Source organism: Chanodichthys erythropterus, chromosome 5, assembly GCF_024489055.1.
Source record: "Chanodichthys erythropterus isolate Z2021 chromosome 5, ASM2448905v1, whole genome shotgun sequence".
NCBI lineage: Eukaryota > Metazoa > Chordata > Actinopteri > Cypriniformes > Xenocyprididae > Chanodichthys > Chanodichthys erythropterus.
This window is the reverse complement of record NC_090225.1, coordinates 33,642,868-33,663,196: the sequence shown is the minus strand read 5'-3', so window position 1 is coordinate 33,663,196 and position 20,329 is coordinate 33,642,868. Positions and strand designations below refer to the sequence as shown.

At 33.9% G+C, this 20,329-nt stretch overlaps 1 protein-coding gene across 1 annotated transcript in view; it reads right to left on the bottom strand.

The window, feature by feature from the left end:
* adgrb3 (adhesion G protein-coupled receptor B3) overlaps positions 1-20,329 on the bottom strand; it is a 207,594-nt gene that overhangs the window by 58,790 nt on the left and 128,475 nt on the right. Inside the window, exons 12-15 of the mRNA XM_067385508.1 lie at positions 17,919-18,027; positions 10,221-10,367; positions 7,552-7,627; positions 582-684 (exon numbers count right to left, since the gene is read on the bottom strand). Of these exons, the coding sequence (XP_067241609.1) occupies positions 582-684; positions 7,552-7,627; positions 10,221-10,367; positions 17,919-18,027 (435 nt within the window). The remainder of the gene's footprint in view (positions 1-581; positions 685-7,551; positions 7,628-10,220; positions 10,368-17,918; positions 18,028-20,329) is intronic.

The window sequence follows — 20,329 nt, the reverse complement described above, 5'->3', positions numbered from 1 at the left end:
GGGAACCTTTAGACAGATTAAAAATTGTAAACGTTGTATGGTTTTTTGCACTTCAAATAAAGAAAAAATCCCAAACTGTATTGTCTAGAACAGTGATCTCAAACTCAGTTCCTGGAGGGCCACAGCTCTGCACAGTTTAGCTCCAACCAGCTCAAACTCACATCTGCTCAGAAGTTTCTAGCAATCCTGAAGACCTTGATTAGCTGGATAAGGTGTGCTTGATTAGGGTTGGAGAGCAAAAGTGTGCAGAGCTGTGGCCCTCCAGGAATTAAGTTTGAGACCAATGGGCTAGAAGTAAGATGAGGGATGGGGTCATTGTTATCTCTCAATGTCATTCAGCCTTTTTAAAGGATTTCTATGAATGGATGGTCTTTGGGATATAAAGGCTGTAGATGATTCCCTTGTTTGAAAAATGGATTCATGCATTAATGGTATATTAACATGCTCCTTTGAACCAACAGACCAATAAAACAGTAAAAGAGTCAAAGGAGGTTTGAGAATGGTTGTGACCTCCATCTCACCATCAATTAGCCTCTATGGATTGTGTTTGTGAAGCGTGTTGAGATCTGACTGGTGCTTACATTAGCTAGATGAGCTAACTCAATCTCCAGCTGGGCTTCTGTAACCCTGGGTTCTGGTCGGACAGTCACAGCAATCACTTTTGAGTTCACAGCAGTGTTATTCCTGTGGGTTAGATCACAGCCACACAAAACAGTCAGTTCAAGCTTGAACGAGAAACGCTAATTTCATTCATTTCAATACTTCCATTATCATCAGCATTGATTTTTGTTTAAACTCCCCATTCGGCACATTTTAATGGAAAGAGCTCATTTAGCACAGAAGTATCTTTCCAGGTTGGACTCATTTTAGAAAAGTGGTGTTTGTAATTATTTCACTTCAAATGAGATATCGTCTGCTAGCAGAGACCGGAAATGTTGATATGTTTGACTACTTTGATTTTGGGAGATAGATAAATAAATAAATAGTATTTAATATCCAACTTTAAAGATGGACAATGTTACAGTATATTAAACACAACAAATTGAAATCTGTTTTTTCCTTAAGGATTTTTTTTTTTTTTTATTAACTCGATTGATGATTGCCTCTGGGTAAAATGATCACATACAGATGAAAAGCAGTTACATAAAAAACACTTTTATGTACGTTTTTAACTTTTTGATTTTATCATCAAAACCAATATTTGTTGTTTAGGTATATATTTTAAACATATTCAAGTGCTTTCATTTTAAGCACAAGAGTACAAAATCATTTTGATATTATGCTTCAAGTAGACTTAGAACTCAAAATATCTCTCTTTCCTTGCATGATTTCCTCCTCCTCTAACTAAACCAATTTTGCTTGTGAAACATTTGTCAACTTGAACTGTTTAGGGCATGATTTCATGGTCCATTTAAAAAGAAGCAAAAACAGAAAATTGATGCCCAACAAGTAGCTATACTCAAGAGTCTGGAGTGAGAAATGAATGTCCGAAAGTAACATTGACAGTCTGTCACACTCTTTGTTTTCGATTATCATAGTCAGAACGCACATGTATTGACTTGAAGAAGAAAAAAAAAAAAAACTCGGTGGACTTAGCCATGGGAAAAGAAAAAAAAAAAAGTCTTTGTGTTAGTAGATCATCCTAAAGGCAAAAATGAATCCTTTTGAAATGAATGTATAAATTAGATCAAAGACATTATCCGTGCATGGTTAACCAGCCTCTTGGTTTGATTTAATCAAGCAGAAGTGGACTTGTATGGTGTCGTGAATCTCCACACTGCCAGAAGGCATGAAATAACACAAGACTCTTAAAGAGATAGTTCATCCAAAACTAAAATTCTGTCATTATGTACTCAATCATCATTTTTCAAACCTGTATGACTTTCTTTCTTTTTTAATGGATCACAAAAGTTGAGTTTTAACAGACTGTTGTACATTTTTGTTAAAATTATTTTACCATATAATGAAAATAAATGGTGACCAAAGGGATTAAAAAAGCATCATTAAAATGGTCTATGATTAATAGAACTTTTAAAAAAATTATTTTGTACTACACAAACTTGTTAATTACAATTTAATTGAAATATTGAATAAACAAACTCATTATCTTTATGGTTAAGTGATAGTTAGCAATAGCACACTAACGTGCTAATGTGAGCCTAATAAGAGCCTATCACTATACTGTATACTTGCATGAACTGTTAATCAACATGCAGTATATACAGCCTTGAGTTTTGCAGCCCATTCTTGACCTAACCGCAGGCACTACTCTTCATGATAGCAATCCTACAAAACTTCAACATAACTGAAACACTTTTAAATAATATCAGAGCATTAAAAATAACCAGTGTTGAGCACGTTACTTTAAAAAAGTAATTAGTTATAGTTACTAGTTAATTCTCACAAATAGTAACATCATTATAAAAGTAACTAATTACCAGGGAAAGAAACTATTGCGTTACTTTAAAAAAAAAATTCAAATATGTCAAATAACTTGAATGCCCCCATTATTAAATATAAGTCTAAGAAGAAATCATTCTTGATCCGCTCTTGCTTATGAAATGTCTCTGTACTGCCATTAAAGAAAATGTAGTTTCATATATATGTTTAAATAGTCCTATGTTATGTTTTAAATTCATTTACTTGATTATGAAAAGTGAAAATCATGAGTAAGATGCATCATAAGATGCACAATATATCAGGAGTCTTGGAGTGGGTCAGACATGATTTTGACCACTTCATTAAGTTTTGTTTTATAGAAAGACACTGGCGTGTGAACTGGAGCGCAACTTATAGGCTAAATGAACCGAAACTCAGCGTATAGTCTGCTTGTCTCGCAGACATGAGAAATATATCTATAAAAGCTTGAAATATCTACTTTAAAATGAAATAATAAAAAACGAAAAGAGTCTACTCTGATTATGTAATCCGAATGAAATTTTCTCTCTAGGCGCGTCCAGTATATGCGGAGATGATGAGAGTCAGCAATGTCAACTTCATCTTTGCAGCCGACACTGATTCAGAAAACATTACTTTTGCTAATAAACAATTAAAATGTCTCCTTGCTGTTATTGTCATATTCATAATTATTACTTTTTCCAGTTCTTTATGGCAAGTGTTATGTGTGCGCTTGAGTGCATAGCCTGTATTACATAAACGCTTATTATTAGTTTATTCTCTCCAGTAAAATGTGATTAGTCAACTAATGGCTTAAATGAACAACTACTAGTCGACTAGAAAAACTTATTTCACATATTTTTGATCCAGCATGTCACGTTTATCGCAGTAGATAGGACCTTTGAACTAGAAAGACAGCTTACATTTGACTAAAAGGTTCTTGTCTTTATGCTAAAGTGAAATAATGAGCATATTTCCACTTTAAAAAACTCGTCTTGCTCTCGCCTTGACTCGCCATGACTGCCGCACATACTTGAATAAACGGAAACACGCCCACAGTGCGTCTTCGTGTTTACAGTGGTTGGCGTCCACCAATCCTACAAAGCGTCGCTGCTGTAAACAGGTTAGGCTGTTGGCTACACTTCAGCCAAAATTAATTAATTTGAAATAGTAACGTACAACGCACCATATGGTAACGGTAGCGGAGTTCATTTATTTAAAAAGTAATGCATTACAGTATTAGTTACTGTCAAAAGTAACTGCGTTACAGTAACGCGTTACTGCCCAACACTGAAAATAACAGAGCGTTAAACAACAATAAATATTATAAATATGAATTAATTTCAACTTTTTCTCCTTACGCAGTGTGATGCAAAGCATGGGAACTTGATATCTGCTGCAACTCAGTCAGTTTAATTTCTGCTAACTAATATCATATTTTGAGTTCACATAACTTTTCTATATTAAGTACAATGAACTTTCAGTAGTATTTGAGTGAAACATACTCATTTCATTTAATTAGTTTAAATTGTTCGATTTTACAGTGAAGCTATACAACTGAATGAAACTTGAAAATCTTAACTGAAAGCCATAGTCACCATTTACTTTTTACATTTTATATTTACTTTCATTATATGGAAAAGAACAGCTTGGACACTATGGTATAAATTGTATAAACCTTATTTCACATGAGTAGACAGATTTTACATTTTTTCACTTTAAAATTACATTTCCTGTAACTGTTTGCATCTAAATCACTAAAAACAAGGCTCCATACATTTTTACCGTTAACACTCATCATCATAGTATTCTGTCTTGCGACTAAATGTTCAACAATGTGACCCGTCATTACAAATCCCTTAGCTATGGTGTATTGTTTGTTTGTTTGTTTTTTTAACACTTTTCTTCTGTTATCCTCCACTGTTTGTACTGTTCTCCATCTCCCTACTGGCTTCAGTGAATCCAAAAGAGCTCAAGAACAGAGGAACGCCCTTTTTCTCTGTTCGTCCATGAACTCTCTCCCTGTCATTGGGAATTCCATGGAGGAATCATACTCAGGTTTACTGAGATTTGATTGACAGCTCAGAGCCACACCAGGAAAGGTCTGTTCTGTCCTGTATGTGTCTCCGGAGGTTTGAACAGAAGTCCTCAAATGAAACAGCAGGTTTTGATCCAGAGCTTGAAGACGGACTCCGAGGATAACCATGAATTTTCATTCTGACGTACAGTCTGGGAGAGAAAACACTAAAATACCTGCTTCTGTTTTAAGACTAAAGGAAAATCAGAAGGAATTTGAAGGAACAGCTCTCTTAAAACACATTTGTGTGTGTGTGTGTGCAGTATTTACCACTAGGCTTTAACACATTAGCCACATAACTCAGATGCATACAAGGACAAACTCCTTATTAGTACTATAATAAACAATGACTGCACCAGGCATGTGAACCAAAGGATTGGAATAATGCTGCAATCACGTAATGTCAGAATTGCCGTAATTACGAGATGACAAATCAGAGATTTTACTTTAAGCATTTCACATCCTCAGACTCAGAAATTATTAGTTTCTATGGCAACACTCGTGATGCCATAGGAATCCATCCAGCAAAATACCTCACTACATAAAGAGTAAATGTTGAAGACACTGTCATTTAGGTTCTTTTTTAAATTACATCATATGGCCAATACGTCTTAGATTTCTAATGATGAGAACCATCATTTTTGTTATTCAAGATACTTACAAAACTGTTAGCTATGTCAGCAACTACCTGATATTCCTTTATATTGATCATGTTAGTTGAAGCATAACGTGCAATGGGTGCCGCCATGTTAGTTCGCACCGTAATTGAGAAAATCGTAACTGTCAGATTTACATCACGTAAATTCATCCACTTTTCCTGAAATACATGAAAGTGGCCGGTGAAAGTGGGAGAAGAATAGAGTAAACTATATAGTTAACTATACAATGTGTATCTGATATGAATAAAATACACCATCAATTTTATAATTAAAAGGATTGTTATTTCTGCTTCCATAGACATCTGTGTGTATTTTACAAACTATAAATGAAAAGTTCATTTGCAAAAACAGATAACGTTTTTAATAATTCTCACAAATCATGATTTTTTTTTTTTTTTAAATTTGATTGTGCATTCCAAGTAATATCAATCAAACTGCAGTTGGGTTGTTTTGAGTAAGTAATACTAACTAAAAAAAAAAACAAAAAAAAAAAAAAAACAGGTAACTAACAAAATTAAAGTTAATTAAAAGTTAGTTTTTTAGCAAAAGCAGATAACTCCAACAGTCATATTTTTGGCAAAAGCAGATAACTGTACATTTCATGTTAAAACCAAACCAAGTAATTTCTTTGTAATTGACCCTTCGCAAAGACCCGCCCCCCTTAGTTACTGTTGCTTTGTCCGACAAGCCGTGGCGCTGTCACTCCACACACTGTGAAAAATACATCGCGGAGCAAAGAGGATATTGACAACACGTTGACAGACAAGACAGAGCAGGTTACTTGTGATATTAAACAAAGTCCCAGCTTTCAAACTGTGTAGTTTTTTAAGAAATTCAAACAATAAATACCGTTTTGTTGCTCTTTAATGTGTCGTGACCATGGTCGTGACAGATTGCTGTAGCGCCTCAGCTCAAGAAGCTCGTGAACCGATAATGTCTTCCTACGAGTCCATTTATAGCATCAAATAAACATGAATGAACATGAGAATCAATGTTGTTTCAAACGCAGAAAGACGTCAATACACACAGTTTTTTCAAGTTTAACTCCACCGAGGTTAATCTTCTAACTACTGACTGCTTTGTCAGACAAAATGGCGGATTCGGCGTTCTGATTGGTTAGATCGCTTGTCAATCAAACTCCCGGCGAAGGGTCAATTGCATCTACACACACTCAAACACACGTGTGCACACAAGCACGCACACACACACACACACACACACACACACACAATACTGTACAAACCATATTTTTTATATTCGCCCTACACCAACCCTACACCTAAACCTACCCATCACAGGAAACTGCACATTTTTACTTTCTCAAAAAAACTAATTCGGTATGATTTATAAGCCTTTTGAAAAATGGGGACATGGGGTAATGTCACCCTCTCCTTGTATTACCTGTCATACCCATTTCATTATCCAAATTTGTGTCCTGATATGTCACAAAAACACGCACACACACACACACACACACACACGCACACGCAAACGCAAAAGGACAACCAAGTGTTCAGAATAAGACGTGTAATGTGCAAGGAGTCGAAATTATAAATCCTCAATCACTTTTAGTCAGCTCTGACGAAACTCCTCTTTTTGAAGTGACTAACAGCCTTGTCACCTGACCTGAATACTGCGCGCTGATTCGCTAAAACGGACTCTGTACACAAACAACAAGGGTGCTTGTCGGTTTCTGCTGTAAACTTGCGATGCCTTGACAGTGGACAATACAAAACTTTTCTGACAAAACATATTTAGAGTTCAGAATGTGCTATACAGGTATCTGGAGAATAACTTACAGCAGTCAGTTCATTTTTATTTATTTTTTTTTAAAGTGGCGTTTATCGGTTTTTGCAAATACACTCTTTAAATGCATTGTTTTGCTAGTACTTATGCGTATTTAAATATATGAAATCTAAAATAAACATTATGTGCTGAGTGCATCTGTCTCTGGCTCAGCTCCAGACAAAAACATTTGAATTTAGCAGCCCTGACAGCAACATAGAGTCGGCACAGATCCGGCCCACATCCGGTCCGTGTGTAATCCACATGTACCGGAGGTGAACCGGTTCGGGCCACGCTATGTTGCTGTCTGGGAAATGATCACGTGAAAATCTCAGAATTACAAGGTAACATATCCTACTACGTGTCTCACAAATGTATTAAACTAGCACACATTACACACATTATTTTAATTCCTTTCCTTAAAAAGGCACAAGAATTAATCTTGATTAGTTATTTTAATGAAGTCATTCTTCTGATTTAAAGATTTAATCAATCAAAATCTTTCCAAGCAGAAACCCACTTAAGTAGTCCCTAGGGTACACGTACCCCAAGTTGGGAATCTCTCCTCTATAATATCCCCATTATATCTTTGTAATATTTCATCTAAATGACCGGAGATGAAGTGAGTCTTACCTTGGAGCGGGCAGCATTAGGCCAAGAGTCTTGTAGAGAACCATTCCGAGAATGAATACAGGAGATCCATCCATGTCTGCCGGAAAACAGTCTAGGTTAGATGATACGATCATCACATTATGTAATCATATCAAATAGCATCTCCAGACAAAGGTGTGTTTGGCTCAGCTCCCTTTTCAACTTTATACTCAGCAACATGGAAGGTTTTTTGATAATTCTGAGTGCAGGTTTGTTTCAGAGTCAGACAGTAGGAATTCTCTCCTAATACCTTCCCCTTCCACATGGGAACCTTTTAATCCAAAGTAATTGAACAAGATTTCTTTTTTCAAAGCTATGGGAATTAATTAACCTCCAAACCTGCAAAATACTCATTAAATATCAGGTCTCTTGCCAAACAATATTCCTGACAGCTAATCCATCATAAATTTCCTGCCAATAATGAATAAAGTGGTAGATTAAGCTATACTAGCAAGGTTATTGATAACTAAGAGCAAAGGTCTTCCCTGCTGACAGGAAGGCTAATCCTGGTTCAAACAGCTCTGTACAGCCCTCTAGTCTAGCTCAAGGCAAGCTAGAGTGAGTTATGTATTAAATCAATCCTTCATTACTTTCCTCTGATACACTTCAGATAAGACTGATCACCCTAATTAAGTAAATAGTCTGGTGCTTTGGTGCTTAGCTCTCTTTACTATCATTGTTTGAGAGGATACAGCGAGTGCTGTGTCATCTGAATTGATGTGGTCGACCAAGTGCAGTCTTCTCTAAAACAGACAAATGGCAAGTGGTTGACATATAATCTTGTAATCTTAAAGCTATCCTATTAAACGGTCGCACCATGTCAGCGCTTTGAATTTTTAAATCACAACTGTATGGTAGTGATTACGAAACTTTAATTTTAATATTGCACTGCATAATCCAACATTTTTATAGTGTTTTTTTTTTTTTTTTTATAGTGTTTTATAATGTTGATTTTAAATGTAAAAAGTCTATTGGGATGAAGCATTTCCATGCCCTGAGAAATTAATATGTACAGTCAGTCATTATCATAAACTCTAACGGGGTGATCAAAACACTAATGTGAAGTTGTACATTACCCCACAGTACTGTATTCCATTTGCATATTAAATGGCTACTTGTTAAACAAAAACAATATCATTTAATGCAGATGTAATGTAATGTAGTAAATGATTTGGGTGTAATTGTATACTATTAGAACATACTAGCATTACAAAACTATGTATTTTTGTATAATGAACTAGTGGTCATTTTGCAGAAATATGTAGTAGTTGACCAATCACAATCATGTATAACAGAAAGGTGTGCAATAAGAAAAAACAAATATACAGTACAGTCCAAAAGTTTGGAACCACTAAGATTTTTAATGTTTTTAAAAGAAGTTTCGTCTGCTCACCAAGGCTACATTTATTTAATTAAAAATACAGTAAAAAACAGTAATATTGTGAAATATTCTTACAATTTAAAATAACTGTGTACTATTTAAATATATTTGACAAAGTAATTTATTCCTGTGATGCAAAGCTGAATTTTCAGCATCGTGACTCCAGTCTTCAGTGTCACATGATCCTTCAGAAATCATTCTAATATGCTGATCTGCTGCTCAATAAACATTTATGATTATTTTCAATGTTGAAAACAGTTGTGTACTTTTTTTTCAGGATTCCTTGATGAATAGAAAGTTCAAAAGAACAGCATTTATCTGAAATACAAAGCTTCTGTAGCATTATACACTACCGTTCAAAAGTTTGAAAAAAAATGTATTTTTATGAAAAGAAATTGAAAAGAAAAGAAATGAATACATTTATTCAGCAAGGATGCATCAAATCAATCAAAAGTGGCAGTAAAGACATTTATAATGTTACAAAAGATTAGATTTCAGATAAACACTGTTCTTTTGAACTTTCTATTCATCAAATAATCCTGAAAAAAATATTGTACACAAATATTTTGTATCATTGTACACATTAAATGTTTCTTGAGCAGCAGATCAGCATATTAGAATGATTTCTGAAGGATCATGTGACACTCAAGACTGGAGAAATGATGCTCAAAAATTCAGCTTTGCATCACAGGAATAAATTACTTTGTGAAATATATTCAAATAGAAAACAGTTATTTTAAATTGTAATAATATTTCACAATATAACTGTTTTTACTGTATTTTTAATTAAATAAATGTAGCCTTGGTGAGCAGATGAAACTTCTTTTAAAAACATTAAAAATCTTAGTGGTTCCAAACTTTTGGACTGTATATATATATATATATATATATGTATATATATATGGGTGATTATTCTTCCAACTTCTTTGTTTGTCCCCCACAAAGACTTTTGTGAAAATCAGTGAATTCTACTTTGCACTTTTTAATATGACTTTTTAATATGAATCCTGTCCTTTTATTTTGTTTTATGAGTGCAGCGTTTTATCAGATTGTTGGCTTCATTTCAAGATTTCACATAGTAAAAAACTCTAATAAAATAATCAGCCATATATGGTTTAAATGTATAAAAGCTGTCAACTTATGCACTACTCAACTGCAAAAAAAGACAGGTCTACCAACTACTAGCTTTTACTATGTACCCTTAATGTACTAGACATAAGATATATCAACAGTATTATCAACTTCCACAGTGTGGCATCATGTACATCACCTGCTGTCTGGGGTACAAAGATTCCTTTGGGAATGACAACTTTATCTTCAGAGTTTCTGGCCCAGTCCACCATCCCTTTCCGTCCCTTCATTGGAAAGTTAATGTCTGTCATCACAGATACTGCAGGCAGCCTCTGTATACTTGCAACTGAAAACATAAATAAAATAAAATAAATAAATAAATAAAAAGATAGGGTTATTGGTAACTAGTTATTATTATCATTAAACTATTAGAAACATTTCCGTTAACTGAAGTAAAACTTAAATAACTGAAATTTGTTCAAAGTTGAAGCACCAAAATTATAAACTGGAAATAAATAAATTAATTAATTAATAATAATAATAATAATAATAAACCTAAAACTAAACCTGAAATAAAAATAAACTTCTATAGCAAATGACAAAAGCACATAACGAAATTACTAAAAATTAAACTAAAATTAACATGAAAACTAAAAATATAAAAATAAAAGCTAATTCTAAATAATAATAAAACTAAAAAAGTAAAATAACACTGAATTACAACAATAATTTTGATGAATTATTCCTATTTATTACATAATATGCAGAATAAATTTTTATCAATTAAATTATACATATTTTTCTAAACCCAGCTAAATAAGTAACATCAAAATTGCAGCACATATCTATTTTGTTTTCAGAACTTCATATGGTTTGGCATCATTTGAGGAAAAACCAATGTTAAATATGAGTATTCCAGGAAATTAAGTGTCGATACCATAATCATCTCAGTGTAAACAACAAAGACACAAATTTGTGTAAACGATGATGTCATGCGTATTGCGTGTTCAGTCTATAGCCATGTAGTATTTCTTTACAAAGTGACATCGCCATCTACTGGCCTGACATGCATAATACATTTTTAGTCGTTTACGCAGATCCGTTCATCTGTATGTAAAAAACACAAAGGAAAAACTTTTCCGTTTTTAGTACATCGTTATCGTGTAATTGTACCCTGAGGGGCCGTTTACACAACACCGTTTTCAACTAAAAACAGTAAACTTTTTATGCATTTTGGCCATTCATTTACATGACGACAGCATTTTGGGGACCTAAAAAACGCAAACTTTTGAAAATGCGTTTCAAATGACAATGTTACCCTTTCTGTGTACACAACAAAAATGCAAATTTGTGAAAATGGTGACATCATGCGCATGCGTATTACGTGTTCAGTATATAGGAGCATAGCAGCATAATACAGCATTTTTAGTCATTTTTGTGGATCTGTGTGAATTGGGACAAAGTTGTCGTCTGTACAAAGAAAAAACGTCTCCATTTTTAGTACATCGTTGTCATGTGAACGTACCCTTAGTCACATTTGGTTGCCAGATTGCAAAGATTAAGTAACCGGGCAGAAAATGTATCCTTTCAACAGAAAAGCTCTGATTGGAGATTTAAGCTCTTAACATCTGGAAACCGCAAGCACAAAAGCTCATAGAAGCTATAATGTTTTGTCCCCTCTTGTTTTCGAAAAAAATAACGAGAGATTTTGGTGAAGTTTTTATTTTATAACTAAATTTTAGTCTAGTAATTTTTCGCCAATGATATTGCATGTTGATATTGCATTGAGGCACATTTTTCATCATTCATCAGTTTTGTTAACAAAGTTAACACTACTTTTAAATACCATGGTGCAAACCCTGGCACATGACTGATCTGTCCAGGAGAAGAGAGAATTGGCAGGTAATGAGCGTTGAGGTGTAGGTAAGCCTTCTGTGATTGTATGAGGAGGAGGAGGAGATTGGCAGTGCTGCCAGCTGCTGTGTGTGGGGAGCTGCATGGGGGAGGGCATTAGTCACAGGAGCACATGGGGCAGAACTGAAGAACAGTGGGTGAAGCAGCTCACACCTTAAGCTCTAAAGCAGCATGAGATCACAGGCCCTTTAGTGATCTTTACTTCCATACAGGCTGCTCTACTCACTGAAGGAATCCTGCTCTATTTATGTACCACATAAATATGGAAGTTACTTATAAATAGGGTTGCAAAATATACCACAATCACATAATTATTATTATTATTATTATTTTAATTTCTTGCATTTCCCCTATTTGCATTATGCACTATTTCTTACATTTCCCCTATTTTTACATTTAGATTACATGTGCCATAATTTAACACTCAAAGTTAATCTTTAAAAAAAACACTCATTTAAAAACGCTTTTAAATACTGTAAATACTGTACTTTATAATGTTATGGTTATTTGGGTTCCAGAAAAGCGCATTATAAATAAAATGTATTATTATTATTATTATTATTATTATTATGCTTAAATTCATTCAGATCACTTAGAATTTTTTTAATGTATTTTTTTATACATTTAGACAAAATAGAATCATTTATTGCACTGTACAATTTATATGATCAATAAGGCATGACAACATACACTCATCAAAATAATTTAAGCAATTAAAAAATATATATATTCGAGATTCATCATTTTTTTTTCATATATTTTCAGTTTCATATAATTTAAGTTGAAATGACTTGTACAGCCAATTTGATTATACGTAAACATTTAAGGCAGCAACTGAATTTAAAGGTGCCTTAGAATCAAAAATTGAATTTACCTTGGCATAGTTGAATAACAAGAGTTCAGTACATGGAAATGACATACAGTGAGTCTCAAACTCCATTGTTTCCTCCTTCTTATATAAATCTCATTTGTTTAAAAGACCTCCAAAGAACAGGTAGATCTCAACATAACACCGACGTAACAGTCGGGATCATTAATATGTACGCCCCCAATATTTGCATATGCCAGCCCATGTTCAATGCATTACACAAGGGCAGCCAGTATTAACATCTGGATGTGCACAGCTGAATCATCAGACTAGGTAAGCAAGCAAGGACAATAGCGAAAAATGGCAGATGGAGCAATAATAACTAACATGATACATGATATTATGATATTTTTAGTGATATTTGTAAATTGTCTTTCTAAATGTTTCGTTAGCATGTTGCTAATGTACTGTTAAATGTGGTTAAAGTTACCATCGTTTCTTACTGTATTCACGGAGACAAGAGCCGTCGCTATTTTCAGTTTTAAACACTTGCAGTCTGTATAATTCATAAACACAACTTTATTATTTATAAATCTCTCCAACAGTGTGTAATGTTAGCTTTAGCCCGTTAGCCACGGAGCACTATCAAACTCATTCAGAATCAAATCTAAACATCCAAATAAATACTATACTCACATGATCCGATGCATGCATGCAGTATGCATGATGAACATCTTGTAAAGATCCATTTGAGGGTTATATTAGCTGTGTGAACTTTGTAAATGCACTGTATTATAGTCGAGAGCTCGGGGGGGCAGGGAGCGCGTGATTTAAAGGGGCCGCAGCCTTAATCTGTGCATAGTTAATGATGCCCCAAAATAGGCAGTTAAAAAAATTTATTAAAAAAAATCTATATCTATTTTGAGCTGAAACTTCACAGACACATTCAGGAGACACCTTAGACTTATATTACATCTTGTAAAAACTGGTTCTAGGGCACCTTTACATTTTTTAGGTTGACATTTTTACAATGTTTTTAGCCATAAAACAAAAATAATTATTGGCTTATCATATCAGCTACTGTTTTAATAATATGCATTCCTAGGAGTTTAAATTGTTTATAAATTCAAAATTAATGAATAGAGTCAGACTAATAAATCAGATTAGGCTAAGGTATCCAAACTAGTTCTGAAAAGTAAAAGTCTACCAAATTACCATATTATTAACATGATAAACACTGAACATTTAACATTTTGGTTTGAATTGTATATTGTTGTATACTAGTATGCAGGTTCACATAAAACAGTAGGCATTGGCATCGATATACACTAGTATTGCACTCCAAACACAGCCTTAATAACCAAAAGCAGAATAAACAAACAAAAAGACCGCACATTAATGTTGAAGAACAGTGTTGTGAAGTGAACAGCTCCTCTTATATGCACAGGTTCTAATCATCTCCTTCAACAATGATTTATTCAGTGCATTTGCCACTGTGTGTGAGATCCCTTTAGTTGGGATGTGTTCAGAGCTTTTTCCTGCTCAAGTCTGTAGTTAGACGCCGCTGTGGGTAATGGTCCTCAGGGAACCCAGCCAGGAGGCATAGGCACCTGTGCCCACCTGTAACTAATGAGCTTAATGACTGGATCCTAGCAATATCAGGCCATTTCTGTCACGTCAAAAATTTTGGTGCAATCTCGGCTAAATGCGAAGGTTAGACTATTTATTGGAGTAGACGACAGGGTCTCTCAACTCATCTGAGCAATCAATGCACAAAAAATCGATGTCCATTAAACACATAAAAAAAAAAAAAAAAAAAAAAAAATCAAATTTCAGCTTTAAAGAGCTGCAACTAAGACAAAGTCATTGTTTATTCTTACAAGAAGACATGCAGTGGGAAAAGGAGCCTCTGCAATCAAGGTTATTTGGCTAAAAGCGGACACAACAGTGTGTCGTGCTGACAGAAGGTATTTATTGTGGTGTCAAGAATGTGCTATAAATTTGGCTGGAAATGATGCTGCAATATCTTACTATGACGGATGATTTTCATTTGGCTAGTACAGGCAATACCGCTTTGTTCTTTTAATCAAAGAGAGCAGACTTTGGCTAAGATGGTTGTTTAATTTCACTGAAAATGATTAGGAAATTGAAAAAGCTGATTTTCTTCATTTATATTTTTGTCTTTTGGCATGTAATATATGATGTTAATTGACAAAAAGTTAATAACTTACATAATATTACATAATATGCAAATAAATTAATTAATTAATCACATAAATTATATTTAATACATGACATTTGCTGAAAATGTTTTATGGCAATCAATACAAATCTGGAAATCAAGAATATAAACAAGTTAAACATTACATCGGTGCTTTTGTGATAGTGTGTGTGTATATATACTATATACTATACTATATACCATATATATGTATATATATATATATATATATATATATATATATATATATATATATATATATATATATATATATATATATATATATATATATATATATATATATACATATACATATACATATATATATATATATATATATATATATATATATATATATATATATTTATATATATATATTTATATCATGGTAATTGATATGAAAATGTTAATGTATTTGGTTTTAGTGGAATAGATCTGCTACGCTGCTGCTGAAGCTTTTTACTGTTGTTGTAGATTATTGCTGCTGCTGTAGAGCAAGTACAGGAACTTGCTACTGCCAATACATACACTGATACACTGCTGCGAGTAAGACATAGTGCTGCTGCACAAATAGCATATATCAATAACCCATAACAGATCTATACAGGTGGAGCTGAGGAAAGTGGAGGATTTTAAAGGAATGTGATTTTAAACTGAAGCGTGTTGCAAATTGCTATAGAGAATGTAACCAGCCATTTAAATGTGTGAGCAACAAGCTCATTGGCTGCAAATGTGACATGGACCAATCAGCTTGTGCCAAGTATTTAACGCTGTAATTATCATCAGCTTGTTATTATTATACCTGTCAGCCTGTGCCATCTAGAGTTTCATGACAGAACTATATATACATATATATGTTTCCCTGTCTCAATATCACCTCTGAATCTTAAAATAATTGAGCATTGATGAGGCTAATACTTTACCTAGTGTTTAAAAGAACTGAAACACATTTTTATAAAAACATTGATTTTGAGGTTGCATAATGAAGTTACTGGGTAGGAATGACTTTGGAATTCTGAATGCCTTAATGCATCCTAAGTAAATCCAAAGCTTCTGAATAAAGCCTGTTCAAAGTTAGTTTACAATTCATTTAATATAAATGGCTGGTAATCAGATAATAATAAAAAAGTGGGCTACAAATCAACAGAGACGTGTTTTGATAATATTCTTGGTTGCCTGAGTGATTTGATAAAGCCTCTTTTTGCATCTGTACAGTAGCAGCAGCTGTAAGATGCAATATCTTTCAGTTTCACAAGAAGTTGTTTCGATCACAGGTTTACTTTGTCGGTGGCTGAAGTTAAAATGTTTATAGCTCTCCTGCATCATTATGATGTTGATGTTATGGCTGTGTGTTTTATCTTACAAACTGAAATGTGGTTGTCATGTCTGAACTGGTTTGATGAAGGTTCATTCTTTCCTGAAAAAAATGTCGAAACATCTGTTCTGCAAACATTTTTTTGTGCTAAACAAGGTTTTTTTTTTTTTATATATATATATAAATGTGACAGCAGGTAAATAAATATAAATGGTATGATGAGATACAAATTAGGGCTCTAAAACTCTCTAAAACTCTGATTATTTGTATTTAAATGGCCAGTGAAATGTGTTTAACCTTCAAAAATCTCAGGAGGTCCAAATAAATATTAGATGAGCTGTTTTGGATATAGTCAATAAGGTCAAGGTCAATAAATTCAATGCTTATATGCATTTTAAGTCATGAGACACCAAAGTGTACTACGTTTACAGAAAAACTGATAATGAAATTTGTAATTTCAGAATTGTTTCAATTCAAATACCAGTAACTTTATTTTAGGGTCCAATTCTCACTAGTAACTAGTTGCTTATAAGCATACATATTACAAGGATATTGGCTGTTTATTAGTACTTATAAAGCACATATTAATGCCTTATTCTGCATGACTCTACACCCATCAATCCTACCCAATACCTAAACTTAACAACTACCTTACTAACTATTAACAAGCAGTAATGAGGAGTTTATTGAGGCAAAAGTCATAGTTAATAGTTAGTTAATAGTGAGAACTGGACCTTAATCTAAAGGGCCACAAAGATATTTTTTTCATACTGTATCTCCAAATATTGCATTCTCATAATACCAGACTTTGAATATCTGGATATGTCTTTGTACTGTATAAAAGGCCATGACACTTTCTGTCAATGTTTTATGGCAACCTACATAAAACAAGGTAACATTAAAGAAGATATCAAAGGTGCCCTTCAATGGAATTAACTTTTTAATGATAGTTGGGTTTATAAGCACCATTCTAAGCAATATAGACTCTATATATGTATCTGCTGATGGATAGGAAGGTCACCCTAATCCATTCATTTTATATTTGTTGAGCTCTGCAATTCATGCAGATTGCAATTTCATGGGTCAATGTTCTGTGTACTCGTATAAGGAGAACTAAGCAAATGTGCTTCACCACCGGAAGCAATTTTTTATTTATTTATTTAAATTTTTTGCTCTTTAACTTTGATTCTGTTTAAATTACTGTAAGGGAAATCAGTATTCATGTGTGAGCTGATATTTAGCATTGGAAGTCTTTGAGTGACACAGGAGTTTTATAGGAAAAAGCATGAGTCATGCTTCATGTTTTAACGGCCTTACTTTACAAACTGAAATAAAAAAGCAATCAGACAAGAGGCCAAAAAATGTTGTTTTCGAAAAATGACAATCAAAGCACGCTGCAATAGATGTAACGGAATCCAAAAACAGTCTCCTCTTTTTCAAGCTGAAATAAGACACGGCTGTTTGCATTAGAATTTAGCACATTAAGTGGAAAGGGCTTGATTTTAATTAACATTATCGACTGGCGGTTGTTTGCCCCCCTCCATGCACCATTTATCCTCAATTACTGACGACACACAGAACTGACGAGAAGAGTCAGCAAGACGAGTGGTTTGTGGGAGTGGTTCTGCAGTTCTCTTACCCAGATTTCCTGTCATCAAATAGGCATTGTGGAAGTCTTTCATTCCCAGCCCGACGATGTGGATGAACTCTTCAATGACCTGCATGAGCTCCACTGACCCTGGGTAAATCTAAAAAAAGGGAATCATGGGGGACAAAAGGAGAGAAGTGAAAAATGTTACTAAATGTTTGCAAATTAATTCCAAACACGTGTACAGTCTGACTTTAAATGGATTTGTAATCCAATTCAGTTTAATTATCTGAAATTAAATCAAAGTTTTGGTGTCAAACTTGAAGGCTTAAAAAGTTAGACAGATATATTTCATAAGACAGGCAGAAGGAATGATAGAAGAAACATGGATGGATGGATGGATGGATGGATGGATGGATGGATGGATAGATAGATAGATAGATAGATAGATAGATAGATAGATAGATAGATAGATAGATAGATAGATAGATAGATAGATAGATAGATAGATAGATAGATAGATAGATAGATAGATAGATAGATAGATAGATAGATAGATAGAATGTTTCAGAATAATAGAATGATAGAATGATCGATAGAACGACAAATAGAATGAAGGAAAGAGACAGAGACAGATAGAAATATAGATAGACAGAACAAAGGACAGACAGACAGACATAGATAGACAGATAGATAGACAAAAGCAACACCCTAAGCAGCAGTCAGCCTAGTAAAAGCCCTTAGAATGACTATTTTGGAAAGACACTATAAAGTCTTTTTAAAGGGCACTTCCTCTGTATCTCACACTTTAGAGCCCTGCATCCTGTCTGCTCAGTCCTTCACAAAGACAAACTCATGCAGCAGAGTGATTGTGCAGGGCTCAGAGCCTCTCCAGAGGACCAGCCATCAGTGTCAGCGCAAATGCGCCGGAGGAATTCAGGCCTGTGGCTGGAGCACTGGCTCACTGCCCTCCCGATTCCACCGTCTCTGCTTGTCAAAGTACCTGTTCTCTTTCAGTCAATAGCATCACGGTCTGCTGATCCAATCCTTGACCTTCAGGTGACTAAACTTAGCTATTTACATCTGACATCACTCTGAAAGTCTGCAAAGATCTTTAGAGGGAACAGAAGGGCTAGGAGAAGTTTTATCAAGAGCAGGCTTTTTTCAGGCTTTCATTCAGGCTCATCAATTCAATTAATCATTATTTAAAGTCAACTATCGAATGCCAAACTTTCAGGACTTGACTGTATTCATCCGAAATATATAGTATATAAATAATATTAATAAAAAACACTGCTCTGTGTTTGTTGTACTAATTTAAAACTGTCTAAAGTCAAGTTGCCTTAACCATGTTCCCAATCAGATTTACTGTATGGATTTATAATGGCATATGACACTGTGCTTCCTATTTCTGTCATCTCATTAGCATCATCTGAACCCCCTCTCCTCATTACAACAAAAACACATTGCAGCTGATCTGCAAAAGACAAAAAATATATAAATAAAAACACGGGTGCAGAAAAATAGCACTGAGTGACATTTCATAATTAGCACCCTTATTGAGGTGCAGAAACAGGGTGATGGAGTCACATATCTAATAATCCCCCTGGCAGGAGTCGGGCTCTGCATTCGCATGGGGGCCGATCTTGGGCCAAGCCAATCAGACTGGCTGCAGACGGGGAGAGAGTTGCTGAGGCCACGCAGGCGGATCGGCCCATCCCCCTTCGGTCAGACTGGTGGGGGACAGCAGAGAGCATCCCTCTCCATGGCAACAGCGCTGGGCTGCTGAAGTGTGCAGGGAAGACAGCAGTGCGGGAAATGGCCGAGGCTGACGGCCATTAGATGAACCAGCACTGTTGCTGCACGGAGTGTCAAGCAAATACAGTAAATTGTGCTGTCATATATATTTTCTGCTATTGTGTACTCTTCTGCTGTATGGATTTCAGCCATAAGTCATAAGTAAACATCCGACTACTATATGCTAACAGATATGAAAATAGCACTTTTGTAACAAACTTTAACAGGCAATTTCCTTCACTAACAGAAAGGTACCAAAATAATATTATTTAAACATACATACATATATATATATATATATATATATATATATATATATATATATATATATATATATATATATATATATATATATATATATATTTATTTTTATTTTTTATTTTTTTATTTTTTTATGAAATTAATGTTATGGTATTGTTATGGTTATGGTATGTTACATTATTCAAGATGTACACAGCAGTAAATATTATATGTTTAACTCAAAGTTTTAAAATTTTTAACCCTAACCCTAACCCTACCTAACCCTAAATATAATATAATATAATATAATATAATATAATATAATATAATATAATATAATATAATATAATATAATATAATATAATATAATATAATATAATATAATATAATATAATATAATATAATATAATATAATAATTTACTGC